This window comes from Patiria miniata, unplaced genomic scaffold (genome assembly GCF_015706575.1).
Source record: "Patiria miniata isolate m_02_andy unplaced genomic scaffold, ASM1570657v1 HiC_scaffold_10, whole genome shotgun sequence".
Classification (NCBI taxonomy): Eukaryota; Metazoa; Echinodermata; class Asteroidea; order Valvatida; family Asterinidae; genus Patiria; species Patiria miniata.
In genome coordinates, this window is record NW_024037048.1 from 19,606,040 (window position 1) to 19,621,928 (window position 15,889).

The following is a 15,889-nucleotide window of genomic DNA, read 5'->3' on the forward strand; positions in this document are numbered from 1 at the left end:
AGCATCAACTAAGCTAAAAGTTCAAAAGTTAGTTGTGCTGCATCATACTTAAGATTGTGAGCAATTGATCCTATGTTCCTCTAACTGGTTCAAGGATGCTTGAACTTATGGCAATAGGAATCACAATGAGCATACAGTTTCTGCATTAGTGAGGGAAATCGATCTCATACCAAGGAAGTAGAGGCGCAAACATTACAGCTGGACTACCGCAGTCAAGTTACAGTCGTTAAATAAAGATTTATTTTCCGGATAGGAAATCAGCGCACCGGTTTGGCTCTAGTAAGCCTCCATCTGTTTGTCAACTGAAACTTGTCTCACAAAATATTTCAGATTTGTGAAAATCTGTACCAATCACCAAAAACTTTCGAAAAATAAGCCAAAAATCAATATGGCTGTTTGTCCAAATATCCAACAGAATCTCAGTTGCATTCTGAGTGGAACCCTGCATGCAAATACATGAGTGGATTCATCGAGAGCTTTTGCTTCAATCTCTTCAGGCGAACAGAAATCCTGAGCAATTTGTACAAACACCAACTCTACACATGATTTCTACAAATTCATCCAGTTAAATAAAACAATTTCAACTTGTATAAAACTGTGTGCATCATCACGATCCGGTCCGTTTGCATTTGCGCCCTCTGTATTCATGACACGCTCATCCTGCTATGATTGAATTAGTCTGGTTCCCCGACCTGACAATTTCCCCCGACGTCTACACGTCTAAATTGTAGGTCAGGCAGCCTCCGTGGCTAAAAATAAACATGACGACATTGACGGCCCTTTTTCAAAGCTCGACTTCGTTTCCGAATTCGCTTTATCACATAAAGCTTTTAATGTTCCGATAATTTTTTTAAAAATAAATCACCTGCTTCATATATCATACAGTTATGATATACAGTTTAATACTTCTATAAAAAAACATTGACTAATTTTAACCTGGAATCTTCAAAGTTGGACACCCAAACCACTGTTAGTAGGCGGAGCCGAATTGAGACCACGCCGCGTTTTGGAAAATGCCGGTAACGGTCGTCAAACTTGTGCATGACGCAGCAAAAAGTTCGCCCCTCCGTATACAATCCGAGTGCAACATCGTCGTTGAATTTCAAGTTTTCTAAATAAAAGCAATGGATATTAATTATCAACTAGTTTTTTTAAGTTTTAAATAAGCAATCAGCAGTTAATAAAACCTATATTATACTCGGAAATACTCGGACACTATCCGATTGTCGACGAAATAAATTCGGCAAACTTCGGACAGTTTCGGAAAAAGGAGGAATTCCTCCCGTTTTAGTCACGTGATGTAAATTGTAATACATTGTATTACCGGAGGCTACCTGACCTAAGATTCATCAGGAATAGTCGGAATCTTTTGGTCTGGGAACCAGACTATGATTGAATGAAACTTGATGATCAAAGCGCACTGTGAACTCTAGCGAAATGGCAAAGTTGAAAGGGTACTGCTTGAGCAATAACATACAATAAGACAAGCATGTTTTTGATGTCCGGCTTTCCTGATAAACGTTCTTCCGTGACCAACTTCCCCATAATTGCTGATCCTGAATTAGTTTCAGTGATTGCCGGGAAACAATGTGTTTTAAAATTAAATTGATAACATTAAAATGGCAAAATGAGGAAGAAAATAAGGGGTGGTTGATCATACTGATTTTATGGGTGAGGTTATTTATAAAGGTTGGAGCTTTCGCAATATGTCTTCTTTAAACCAAAGAAAGACACTTTTTTAAAGTATTAAGAGTGCGTGAATTTTTTTAAGCATTAATCACCATCAGTTGATACTAACCTGAAATCAGCAGGGAACTTGATGTTTAAACTCTTCTAAAAACTGCAATCAGATATGACTAGAAAAAGTCCTACTGATAGCCTTTGTTTTGACAATACAACTTTCCGTGAATGTACAGTGTGCTATCCATTATAGTTGTAATGGTTGTGTTGATTGTATTTCTTGTTCCTCTATAATGACCCCTTTCTCTGGTTGTTTATTCACTACAAACCTTGCATTTACTTTGTTATTTATTCATGTGACTTGAGTGAAGTCTACTCAGTGTGACTCGAGACAAGGCTATACAAAGTATTGATTTTTCTAGTGGAGCCAAAAATAGTATTGATTTATGGAGCTGTGATTTTGAACTTGTATTTTGTGAATATTTCTTAGTCAAGGAAAATGAACATTATGTTTAGATTTTAAAGAAGAATTATGCTTATCTTGATTAGAAATGTGTATTATCAAATTATTTGTCATCATAGGTTTGGCTTTAGATCACTTTTGTGGATTGTTCACTTGACGTGAACTACACGTTGTTAATTCACAGCTCCCAAACCATGCGGTCGCGGCAAGGCCTAGGCTAGGCAGTGCCTGCCCGATCTTTACAGGTAAATGTATTGTACTTTTTTAGGTCATTTTTGAATGCAATTATTTCACCAAAAATCCAGATGATTATTACCTATGTGCCCTTTATTGTATCAGCAAATTATTATAGATTAATATGGTGGTAGTTTTGGAGAATGTAATGAAGTTTTTGGAGAGATTTTTGCTGTAAGATTTAGGGAGCACTGTGACCAAATGCACGAGGGTTAGCAACCCATGTTTGCACTGATGGCACACACAGTGTGACCATGTGCAGTGCGCGTGCATGAGCAGTACATGTATTGTGATATGTAACTTACAGTAGTTTGTGGTTTAAGAGTGATTTTATTTGGACGTAGGCCTATATTGCATTATTGGGCACTTAATTGTCTGGAGACCAGTTTATAGAAATGCTTACAACTCACTGTCATATAGTTTTGGAAAGTTCATGTAAGTTGGTGATCATATTGTGCATTTTAGGGACGGATGTGGGTGCTTGCGGTGTGTGATAGTGTGTGCGAGTGTTGGTCAGTCAGTGCGCAGGGCCGGCCTGTCTGTTTGTGATTCCATCCTTGGGTGCTCGATGCGGTCACCATACTTGCATATAGGCTTTTCACTCTTGGTAATTAACTGGGTAATGTGTGTACATCTTTCTAATACATGTACGCTTATTATTTCATGAGTTACACATGTACATTGTTTGTATTTTGAAATGAAACTTATGAGTGCCTGCCCGATCTTTACAGGTGGCCCCACCTGGGCCGATTCAGTTTGAATAAACAATCAGAGCAAGGGAGATCCAGTTTCCGTGTGAGCACTCACTCCAACAAAGAACCTGCGTGCCCCCCTCTTCCCTTACTCCAGAACCAGACCAGAGCCCCCCTTCCCTGAAGTCCCCGCGTTAGAAGGCCCCTCACAAGCGTAGTCGGCAGGATTGTTGGAGTTGAGCCCATGCTGAGCACCTGATAAGACTGAGGAGAGCTGCTGGATCCCCGGTCTACGTGTCATCGCGACTCAAGTATTAGTATTTTTGTTGTAATAGTTATATTCACTGATCTGAGTGAGTTATTGTTTTCTGTATGGAGTAACAATCAAACAGCTTAACGAATCGTTAATTGATCACACATAAGGTGACTGTGTAATTCAAGTGTTAATAATTTGGTGTAAGTAACTGCCAAATTACACAGGCCTACAATTGCTGTGTAATCCCAAGTGTTCTTTATCACTGAGTGTTAAGTTTGCTGGTTTAGTTTTGAATTAAGGTGCACAGTGCACATCCAGTGTGATTCAAGTATTAATAATCTTGTGTATTAACTGCCAAAATACACAGACCTACAGGTGTTGTGTACGCCCAAGTTTTCTATATTGGCTGACTGCTAAAATTGTTTGTTATTGTGTTTACCTAACTTTAGAGTTGCACATCATATTTACGAGAGAAAAGTTAGCTAAGTGTGTTAGCTTGGTTTTGTGTCGATTGCTTGTGTACTGCCCATTTTGCATCTCATAAGGGTGTTCAGTCTGCTTATTGGGATTGAAAGATAAGGAAAGTTTATTTGAATTTTGCAAATTGTAAGACACAGACACAACATTTTTCGGTGTTTATTGCAGTATAAAAAAAAAGGTGTTTATTGAAGTTGGATATCAATTATTTCAAGTGTTACCCGTATTGCTGTAAAAGTTGCCCTGTCTGTTAAGATTGACAAGGAGAAACAAAACTTTACTTGCATTTTGCAAATTTTAAGATCTTGCAAATTTTAAGACATTGATACAACTTGTTCTGCAGGTTATTTTAAAGGTGTTGACATAGTTTTCCACATTTGTGTGTGTATACCATTGTTGTGGAAATTGACACAGAATTTTGCACTAATTGTGATTTGTATTTTTCTGCAAACTACCATTCAGTCAATCATTCTACATTTTTCATTGTAGAGAATTGCATATTTTGCAGTATTTTTCCCCTTCCCAACTATTATGGCCTCCTACGTCAAGGTGCAAGGGACTGGGCATGTAAATCGGTTCCCTTTGGATGATGCTGGCTCCCTCAACCTGGCAGTCCTACAAGCCCAGTATCCTACTGCTAGAGGACTTCTTTACTCCGAAGACGACTGCAAAGTGGTGGTGCCGGCTCAACAGGGTATTATCAAACCACCGGCTGATGGGTGGAGTGAGCGCCTCTATTCGGTTCTCCTTCCGGAGCCAACTACCCCTCCTACAAATGAGAAGGCGATCCTCGACATCCAGTCTCAGCTTATGAAGCTGCTTCTTAAACCCCAGACCCAGTTGGTGATGGCGCCTGAAAGGAAGATGTCAACATTCGAAGGCAAAGTAGGCGAGGTGAGGGAATTCATCACGAACATGGAGAATGCTTTCAAGCGGTATTCAGTTCCAGAGGATCAGCAAGGAGCATTTCTTCTGGATTACCTCCGAGGTGGCCCGAAAGCAGAGGTGAAGGCTCTCCTAGCTGAACGAAAGACGATTGGGGAGATCATGACGTTTCTGCGAGAATCTTACCGTGATAAGCTACCCGTGGGTGAATTGCAACGGCTGTTCCTTGAAAGAAGACAGAATCCAGGGGAGCCTATCCGAGACTACGCGGTTGATCTTGAGAAGCGCTTCTTGCGTCTCACCCGAATGGATGCTAAGCTGTACTCTAAGCCCGACTCAACTCTTGCTGAACAATTCATCGAGGGAATTGATGACTTGTACCTTCGCAATTCCTGTCGGGATCTGTACGAACGGGGTACCATCGAGACGTTCCGTGAGCTGAGGGAGTACGCCATCAAGCGGCAAGGGCGAGAGGAATCCCGAAGCAAACCCAGCGACGTGTACAGTGCGGCTATCCAAACGTCAGCACTTCGAGCAGTTGCCAACGAAGTTGTTGATGCAGTTCGTCAATTGACGCAACCATCCTCTGGCCAAGCCCCGATGACATCCGCAAATCCGCCAACCTACCCCCGTGGGCGAGGATGTTTTAACTGTGGCAGGCACGGCCACATAGCTCGCTTTTGTAGAAGTGATCGAAGATCGGCCTACCAGTGGAGGAGCGATAACACTTACTCCCGCCAGCCAATGCCAAACTACGTGGAGTCGCCTGCCCAGAATCAGATGCCAACCCACCACACGCAGCAGTACATGATGCCACCATATCCCCAGAGCTTTGGTCCTAATCCTCACCCATTTATGCCCAAGGAAGAACAGCAGATGACAGCACCATCCCACACAGAGGCGTTAAACCGCAATCCTCCGCTGTAGGGAGCCGTACCGTGGAGATTAATGTAGGCTCAACTGGAGAGACTACTCCAGAATTTATGCAGAAGGCTGTTGGAGAATGTTTTGCTGTTGATGTTTTATTTTCGAAAGTTAAAGTGACTTGTCTGTTGGATCCAGGATCCCAAGTCACCACTGTGGGGGAACGATTCTTCCGTCAGTGTCTCGAACCTGTGGGCTTCAAACTTCAAGCCATACCGGAACCGTTCACACTTGTGTCTGCTAATGGTTCTTCTATCCCCTACATTGGGTGTTTTGAAACAGATGTTGAAGCCGTCGGACTGGTCATCCCATCTCGGGTGGTGCTTGTAATCCGTGAGAGGTACTCTTCACTACATGCTTGGAAAAGCGGGAGTGTGTATGGTATTCTAGGTATGAATGTTCTCCAGGGTTGCTGGGAGGGGCTCATGTCTACCCAACAACATTCCCGACTGAAAAGGATCCCATGGCCAACTCCAGATCCAGTTTGGCAGAAGGCAATGCAGACGGTTAATCGGCGGTTGACATTTGGTGCAGAGGATGGACAAGTGGGACAGGCACGGTTATGTGGACAGCCCTTGGTGCTTTCTGCCCGCCAGGGAGTGGTGGTTGAAGCCAGAAGTCGGACAGGCCCAGCTGACGAGGCATATGAGGCCGTTCTGGAGCCAACCAGTGATGGAGGTCTACCATCGGGTGTCATTATCCCACCATGCCTGGTGAAAGTAGACAGTGGGAGGTTTCCTGTTGTCTTGTACAACGAAACAGACGCTGAGGTCGTAATACCATCGTCAACCTCACTGGGAAAGCTCTACCTGGGGTATTCTGTGTCGTGTAAGGATGGCCACAAAGAAAAGGAAAACTCAAAAGTGGAGATCAAACAGGAGACGGTAGCTGTCGAAGTGCAGCCAAGCTCAATGCCTTTAGCAGTAGATGTCGATGTGGCGGTCCTGGAAGATGAACAGAAAGCAAAGGTGGCATCTCTCCTGAGAAAGCATGAGAACGCTTTTTCGTGTAATGACCAAGACTTCGGTTTTGCGGATAAAATTACGCATCGCATTAGCACCGGGTCTGCACATCCCATTCGACAACGGCACCGACCTCTACCACCCTCACAATACAGAGCAGTACGTGAACACATTCAGGACCTACTCAAGAAGCAGATTATCCGGGAGAGCTCAAGCCCATGGGCATCTCCTGTGGTTATTGTTCAAAAGAAGGATGCCAGTATCCGGCTATGCGTTGACTATCGGCAACTTAATCGACTCACTCATCGGGACTCATTCCCGCTCCCTAGAATCGAGGAGTCCCTACAGGCCCTAGGTGGGGCCAAGTTTTTCACTGTTCTGGACCTCACCAGTGGTTACTACCAAGTCGCCATGCATCCAGATGACATCGAGAAAACTGCCTTCACTGTTCCTTTCGGCCTATTTGAGTATACGAGGATGCCCTTTGGCTTATCAAATGCTCCGGCTACATTCCAACGTCTCATGCAGAGGTGCCTTGGGGACCAGTGCTTTGACAATGTCCTAATCTATCTTGACGACATCATTGTTTACTCCTCCGATTTTGACTCGCATTTGGCGCACCTTGACAGGGTTTTCACCAGGCTTCGGGAACAGGGGCTTAAACTCAAGCCGGCAAAGTGCCACCTTCTTCAGCAAGAGGTGCGCTACTTGGGACATCTGGTCTCGAGCAAGGGAGTAGCAGTGGACCCGGAGAAGATAGAAGTTGTTGTTGATTGGCCGGAGCCTAAGACTGTGAGGGATGTACGGGCGTTTCTTGGTTTCACTGGATTTTTCCGGCGTTTCATTGAGGGTTACGCCTCCATTGCACAGCCACTTTTTCAGCACTTGAAGGGTGACCGAACAACCAAGAAGAAGAAGAATAGGCCAACCAGAGATGAGATCGAACTAGGGTCTTCTGGCCAGGCTGCCTTCAGGTCGCTCATTGATCGGCTAACCAAAGCCCCGATTCTTTCATATGCCAACTTCTCTAGACCGTTTCGGGTTGAGACAGATGCCAGCGGCACCGGCTTGGGAGCCATTCTCTTCCAGGAGGATGATGATGCTCGACTTCATGTTGTGGCCTACGCTTCGCGCACACTGAAGGCAGCTGAACGAAGTGGTCGTTACAGCGCTTTCAAGTTGGAGTTGTTGGCCATTAAATGGGCGGTGACCGAGGTCTTCAAAGACTATCTCCTGGGTAACAAGTGTTGCATCGTGACCGACCATCACCCGTTGCTGTTTCTGGACAAGGCCAATTTGGGATGCACCGAAATGCGGTGGGTCCAGCAACTCAGCTCATTCGAGTATGAGCTTGTCTACCGACCAGGCAAATGCAACCAGGCACCTGATGCCCTCTCACGGCGATGTAATTCCCAAAATGAAGCTAACGTTGATCAGGAGAACCAGAACCTATGTGAGCCAGTCGAACCCATGGTGATGTTGTCAAGTTGCATTTCAGCTTGTCTCACAGGCTACACCTCTGGTGCATTTCTGCCACCGGCTTTGTGTCACCACATTGAAGCCTGTCGTATTGGCGGCATCAGCTGTTTACCAGGATACACTCTCGTGCAACTACACAATTTACAACAAGAAGACCCTACCCTGGGGAAAGTCATGAAGTTTGTTGCAAGGGGACAAAAGCCAGACAGGCAGGAGCGAATGGGTTGTCCTCGTGATGTTCTCCAGCTGCTGAGAAATTGGGATCGGCTCTTTGTCCGAGACAGCTGTCTGTACCGAAAGGTGATATCTCCGTCCAATAAGCAACCTTGCTTTCAGCTGCTGCTTCCTACCAGTCTTCGTGATGAAGCCCTCCGCAGGTTCCACGATGAGTCTGGCCACTTTGGGTCAAAGCGCACATTTCACCTTCTCTGGACAAGATTCCATTGGCACAACATGTATAAGGCCGTGAAAGAATGGTGTTCCAAGTGTCGGCGTTGCGCTGTAAGCAAACCCCCTGTACGTCAGACAAGACCCCATTCGCCACCCTATCTGCATCGGCCCCGATGGAGGTTGTTGCCATGGATTTTACAACCCTTGAGGCATTGGATGGTGGTTTCGAGAATGTACTTGTCGTGACTGATGTCCACACAAAGTATGTGTGGGCCATACCAACAAAGGACCAGCGGGCCCCCTCTGTTGCACGAGCTCTGGTACAACATGTATTTCTTCCTTTTGGCTGTCCCCTCCGCCTCCACTCAGACCAGGGCAGGAACTTTGAGTCCAACGTCGTCCGTGAGCTTTGTAATTTGTATGGTATTCAACGGAGTCACACTACCCCGTACCACCCTGCCGGAAATGGACAGTGTGAGAGGTTCAACAGAACCTTACACAACATGCTTGCTGCCCTGCCTGAGAAGAAGAAGAAAAAGTGGCCAGAGTATCTGCCTGCGCTCGTATATGCCTACAACAATTCTAAGAATTCCACTACAGGGGTGGAGCCATTTTTCTTGATGTTCGGTAGGAATGGCCGTTTTCCACATGGCTTGGTCTTAGGCGTGGAAGCCTCCCCCAAGAGTGGTAGAACCCTTGGATCTTATGTCTCGAGACACCAGAAGGTCCTAAAGGAAGCTCGGAGAATTGCAAGTCGCAACACTGAACTTGCAGCGGCAGCTCGACAGGCCCGACAAGCTCGCCACAGTTTTGAGAAACCACTCGAAGTGGGCCATTATGTTCTGGTGCGCCAACATGGACTCAGAGGCCGATCCAAGATTGCAGATCATTGGCTCGACGAACCACACCTGGTAATCAAACGGCCATTCCCAGATCGCCCAGTGTATGTGGTGCGGAGCCACCTTGGTCAAGAAAGAGTCGTACACAGAACAGCGCTCAAACACTGTCCTTGGCTCCCTGAAAACCGACCTGTTGAGTCGTCATCAGACAGAGCAAGTGATTCTGAGACCGACTCTTCGTCCTGCCCCAGGGCCTATATGCTCCGTCCCCGTGCTACTACCATCAAGCCAGGTCAGCTGCCAATCGGTGTGGAAAATGCTCCTTCCTCCGATGAGTCTGATCGACCCCAACCACAGGTTAAAGAGGAGGAAGAGGTGGTACCAGAGGAGAGTCCCGAACCTTCAGCAGTAGATACTGCCCAGAATGGGTCTACTTCTGCAGCTCTGCCCAGGCGGTATCCTGTTCGGAGCACACGAGGAGTGTTGCCAGATCGTTTTTAGTAATTTGTTGCTATTTTGGAAAGCGTTTTCGCATTTTCTCTTGTTCGATTATTGATGTTGTGCATCCCCAAGGAGAGCTTAGTGGTCCACTGTTTGATCCAGGTTCTCTGGCCTTTGGTTACTGACCCTTCTGTTCAGATCCCCATCATCGAGGACGATGATGACTAGGCGTGGAAGAGTTGTAATGGTTGTGTTGATTGTATTTCTTGTTCCTCTATAATGACCCCTTTCTCTGGTTGTTTATTCACTACAAACCTTGCATTTACTTTGTTATTTATTCATGTGACTTGAGTGAAGTCTACTCAGTGTGACTCGAGACAAGGCTATACAAAGTATTGATTTTTCTAGTGGAGCCAAAAATAGTATTGATTTATGGAGCTGTGATTTTGAACTTGTATTTTGTGAATATTTCTTAGTCAAGGAAAATGAACATTATGTTTAGATTTTAAAGAAGAATTATGCTTATCTTGATTAGAAATGTGTATTATCAAATTATTTGTCATCATAGGTTTGGCTTTAGATCACTTTTGTGGATTGTTCACTTGACGTGAACTACACGTTGTTAATTCACAGCTCCCAAACCATGCGGTCGCGGCAAGGCCTAGGCTAGGCAGTGCCTGCCCGATCTTTACAGGTAAATGTATTGTACTTTTTTAGGTCATTTTTGAATGCAATTATTTCACCAAAAATCCAGATGATTATTACCTATGTGCCCTTTATTGTATCAGCAAATTATTATAGATTAATATGGTGGTAGTTTTGGAGAATGTAATGAAGTTTTTGGAGAGATTTTTGCTGTAAGATTTAGGGAGCACTGTGACCAAATGCACGAGGGTTAGCAACCCATGTTTGCACTGATGGCACACACAGTGTGACCATGTGCAGTGCGCGTGCATGAGCAGTACATGTATTGTGATATGTAACTTACAGTAGTTTGTGGTTTAAGAGTGATTTTATTTGGACGTAGGCCTATATTGCATTATTGGGCACTTAATTGTCTGGAGACCAGTTTATAGAAATGCTTACAACTCACTGTCATATAGTTTTGGAAAGTTCATGTAAGTTGGTGATCATATTGTGCATTTTAGGGACGGATGTGGGTGCTTGCGGTGTGTGATAGTGTGTGCGAGTGTTGGTCAGTCAGTGCGCAGGGCCGGCCTGTCTGTTTGTGATTCCATCCTTGGGTGCTCGATGCGGTCACCATACTTGCATATAGGCTTTTCACTCTTGGTAATTAACTGGGTAATGTGTGTACATCTTTCTAATACATGTACGCTTATTATTTCATGAGTTACACATGTACATTGTTTGTATTTTGAAATGAAACTTATGAGTGCCTGCCCGATCTTTACAGGTGGCCCCACCTGGGCCGATTCAGTTTGAATAAACAATCAGAGCAAGGGAGATCCAGTTTCCGTGTGAGCACTCACTCCAACAAAGAACCTGCGTGCCCCCCTCTTCCCTTACTCCAGAACCAGACCAGAGCCCCCCTTCCCTGAAGTCCCCGCGTTAGAAGGCCCCTCACATAGTGACAAGATTTCAACTTTATCAAAAACTAAACCAGTCAGTATGTGAACAATAATTTAGTTTGAAGCGTGCGAAATGAAAGTAGAGGCGGAAATAATGTCAGACAGGAATTCCTCATTCCGAACAACAAAACCCTGATATATTTGGGTGATCGGGTACTACCCGATCATTGTTTGGAAATGTTAAGAATTTTTTTTTCTTTCTTTCTTTCTTGTTTTTTTTCTGACAATAACTATCTTCGACTTTTCTTCTGAACGGTACAGTACATGGTATAAACTTCAAACCTTGAGCGAACATCAACACTGGTGTATACTTTTGTATACTCTGACGTCATAATGACGTCATCAGGTATCTTATTACAAGCGATTTCACTGCAAAACCTCATAAACAAAATGAACAATAATGTTCACACTTTGAAATCTGATTGACCATACCTTGATAAACATTTTTGATATTCGAAGGTAAAGTCGTCTGACCTTTCCTTCCGGGGTTACTGGTAGGTCAAATTTAGGTGAATTTAAAATGTAAAAAGAAGTTACAGAAAGACGAAACCTAGTATGAACATGAACCTTAGTGTGAAGATGTGGATATTTAAGTTACGTCGTCATGACGTCATCATACATCAAATAACAAGCATTTCAGGTCAAAATTTGACAAAATAGTTTGACAGGCGCGGATCCAGAGTGTTCAGTGTTTTGTGAAGTGGCAGATTGTGCCTTGGGCGATGGGCTACAGGACTACAGGGTCATCATCTTTGGGTGGAATTTTTGTTCCAAAAAGGTCATCGGATTATACCGCAAACATTGAACAGACAATGAAGGATGATGAACTAAGCTGTAATTTAATGGGTGTCTCAAACACCTTGGAGAGTTGTGAGTATTTGTCCTGATCTTTACAAGTGGGGGTATTTATCACTGAGGTCCATGGCAGTTTATTTGCTGGTCTGCAGCCATAGATATTCTTTGAATTACCACAAACGTCTTTGTGACAATTCAGCATTGTGACGTCATCGAACGAAGTTAGTTATAATAGGGAGAATTTGAAACTGAATCGCATGTTGATTCAAAGACCACAAACAAAAAGGCTACGGTTCAAAAAGGTGTGTTCCAGGCGCAGCCAATATTTTTTTTTGGAGGGGGGGGGTTAGCAAGGTGAATCCAAATTTTTTTGCAGAGAAACGTGCTGAAATGTTGACTGGTTATTATCTCCGGACACTTAGGCCTCTGAAAATCAATACGTTGGGGGGGGGGGGGGGGGGGGGGCTCGTGTCATATTTTCTTTGGGGAGCGTTCGCTCGTACCCCCGCCCTGCAAACAGGACGCTGGGATGCTTTATACAAAGGTCATGAAAAATTACCCAGAATGCCATCCCACTTCCTTCACAAGATTCTGTGAAGCTCATCTGCCCTTCCCACCGCCCTGTTTGCAGGGCGGTGGGTACGAGCGAACGGGGAGCGCTGATAAAATCCCACAATCGGGCACACTAGGCCTATAGTAACTAAAAGTGTACAATGCACCCTTCTCATTTAGGGGGAGACCGCTCCCATGTACGTCAAATTCTTACATTTTGCTAGTGCATTTATTAATTTTTTTATGGATTTTTTTGGGGGGGGCTAGACAATTTTTTTTTGGGGGGGGGGGCGTAAAACCGCGCCTGGACTGTGTTCATAGCAGCGATTGGCCAAAATGTGAGGCACATTTGTACAGTGAGTGTAGATTTGCACACTTCTTTTGTTCCAATGACGTTTTCTGTTTATAACTGTGACCAAAAACTGTTTACATGTAAATGAATAGAAAAAAGATACAGTTTCCCACCATATCACCGCTTTATTACGATGCTTGAATGAAGAAAATGTTAAACAGACACTCACCTAAGCACAGTTCTTGAATTCTATCGCGGAAGCACTCCTCAACACTCGAGTGGATTGCTGGCTGAAAACAAATACCAACAAAAATATGAGTCATTAAAAATCCTCCAGGAGATAACTTGGGGGATGGTGGGGAGGCATAACTGAATTTCAAAAGTTCTAAATGCCCCCCTGCCAAAAAAAGCCTCTGTCGAGTGAAATTTAATTTGGTTTGATTATTCATTTCAAACAGAATGCGTTCTCCAACGGTCCTGTCTGGACTCAAGCGCGAGGAACATTCATGTCTCTTTTGGAAGGCTTTGCTATTTTCGAATCAAACGAAGTAATTATCACACAAATAAATTATATAATTGCCGGGAAAAAAAGTACCTATACCGATTTAATGACAGAAACTTTGCGATGCTCAAAGGGAAGAGACCGGATACCGTATCACATATACACTGTGAATTGTTCAGCCTGCATATATCATCTGAGAAAAAATGAAGATGTTTTCGACATAGTGCCAGTGGGCAGACTATGAACGTGTGCTACAATCCTGGCCAAATCTCGCTGGGCCTCCAACTCCCCGGCCCCCGTTCAGTGTTGTCGCTCATTGCGCGGTGTGTGCTCCATCAGCTGGAGAGAACAACATTGACCGGGGGGAGCGGGGGAGTGGGTGACCGTGGCAGGTTCAGGAAGTGTCCCAACCATTTTGGCCGGGATTGTAGCAACGAAATCAATTGACAAGAACTAAAAAAAATAATCCATTTAATTGATCTGTTTTTGTCAAATGTATAGCATCAACTAAGCTTAAAGTTCAAAAAGTTAGTTGTACTGCATCATACCTAAGATTGTGAGCAATTGATCCTATGTTCCTCTAACTGGTTCAAGGTTGCTTGAACTTGTAGTTATAGGAATCACAATGAGCATACAGTTTCTGCATTAGTGAGGGAAATCGATCTCATGCCAAGGAAGTAGAGGCGCAAACATTACAGCTGGACTACTGCAGTCAAGTTACAGTCGTTACATAAAAATTTCAGTATTTTCCGGATGGGAAATCAGCGCACCGGTTTGGCTCTAGTAAGCCACCATCTGTTTGCCAACTGAAACGTGACTCTAAACATTTGGGATTTGTGAAAATCTGTACCAATAACACAACCAAAAACATTCGAAATATTAAGCCAAATACCAATATTGCTTTGTCCCAAAATATTCAACAGAATCTCAGTTGCATGCTGAGTGGAACCCTACATGCAAACATGACTGAATTCGTACGAGAGCTTTTGCTTCAAATTTTAAGGTGAACAGCAGAGCAGAAGGACTGATCTGAGTAACTTGTACAAACATCAGTTCTATGCATCATTTCTACAAATGAACCCAGCTAGATTAAACAATTTGAACTTGAATAAAACCGTACGCAAATACTAACAGACCGGATGATCATGCACTTAGTACGAAGTGCATGATCATCCGGTCTGTTAGTATTTGCGTCCTATAACTGTGAGGCTATAGAGTGTTTATTCCAACTAGTCTCGCTTTTATCCAACAATGTTTGATTGGAAATGACGATCACTAATTGTGGCGGTTCGGACCGCGCTGGTTTGGCTGTCAGTTATCGTGCAACAGCATCGGTATCATAGTCACGCAAGATCAATTTCAATTCCAATTTAATTTGTTCATAAACATTTTGTTGTTCAGTCCTCACTCCTCAAGCAACTACACATCACAAGCTTACAGAGAAGCGAGGCTCAAGCCTACTACCACGCTCGCTGTTTGGAAACAGTGTCAGCAATAATCTTCGGAATTTCAATCCCACGTTGATTCAAACTACGTGCAAGAAGGCACATTGTTTCGGGGGAAAAACATAATTGTTTCAAACACTCACCGAGCACAATCTTGTTCTTGCAATCAGTTCTCTCTCTGGTTGTCGTCCGAACTGAGGAGCTAGGTTACGAGCTGTGAGGGGAGAAGCGGCCCGCATCTGCCTTAAATCTTGGAATCGATTTCCTGAGCAGTGACTGAGGGACTGTCAATCACACATCACCGACTCGCTTCATATTAATGAGACGAAATTCATGTAATATCGTTGAGGCTATTAAAGTCACCCATACAAACTTGTGTCACCGACACTGAAATAGCCACATCATATTGGTTGATACTGTATCGATGTCGGTGACAAATCCAAAACACGTGATTTGTGATTGACACGCAAAACTACATCCCGGCACTTGTGGTCACCGCTAGTCACCGAGTAACTGTGATTGGTGGATAGAATAATGACGTACACCGGCCGTGATTTACTCGGTGATCAGTTTGCGCTGTACGAAGAACTCTATGGTTTGAGTCTCAGGGTAGTAGAAGTATATATTCTGTGAGTTTTTTTGTTGTGTATGTATAGTCACCATCAAATTGATTCAGTACATGAAAATCAATTATGTGTAATGGGCAATTAAGGTTACACACATTGTTAAAATGGGCTTCATTTTAGAACAAACCAACATAGAACTAGCACACTAAATTGTCCAGCTATTGTCTAATTATTGTCTACGGTCTAATGTTGAGTTATGACCTTTTTTTTTTATTTAACAAGGCTGGCTGACGGGGAGGGGTGGGGTCACGGCAGCAAAATCAGTAGTTGGAATAACTAAATCAGAAGTGGAGAGAAGACGACTGGTTTTAAATCGATGCTACTCATCCGGCCTTCCCTCGATTGATTCATGAAATCTATAGAGAA

At 43.9% G+C, this 15,889-nt stretch overlaps 1 protein-coding gene and 1 long non-coding RNA gene across 2 annotated transcripts; both read left to right on the forward strand.

Moving 5' to 3' along the window:
• Positions 1–1,938: 1,938 nt before the first annotated feature.
• Positions 1,939–3,158, forward strand: LOC119739586. Its single transcript, XR_005272599.1, has 2 exons — positions 1,939–2,388; positions 3,109–3,158. It is a non-coding gene; the product is annotated as an uncharacterized LOC119739586 (long non-coding RNA).
• Positions 3,159–4,333: 1,175 nt separating this feature from the next.
• LOC119734490 lies at positions 4,334–11,186 on the forward strand. Its single transcript, XM_038208026.1, has 3 exons — positions 4,334–5,318; positions 5,552–10,416; positions 11,137–11,186. The coding sequence occupies exons 1-2, from the start codon at positions 4,334–4,336 to the stop codon at positions 8,686–8,688; spliced, it is 4,122 nt and encodes a 1,373-aa protein (XP_038063954.1). The 3' UTR covers positions 8,689–10,416; positions 11,137–11,186.
• Positions 11,187–15,889: the final 4,703 nt, after the last annotated feature.

Excerpts from the sequence above, each read along its gene's own strand:
- LOC119734490 (XM_038208026.1), top strand. The coding sequence starts at position 4,334 with ATGGCCTCCTACGTCAAGGTGCAAGGGACTGGGCATGTAAATCGGTTC. Across the intron at positions 5,319-5,551 it reads AAATCCGCCAACCTACCCCC|GAAGAACAGCAGATGACAGC; the intron begins GTGGGCGAGGAT and ends TTTATGCCCAAG.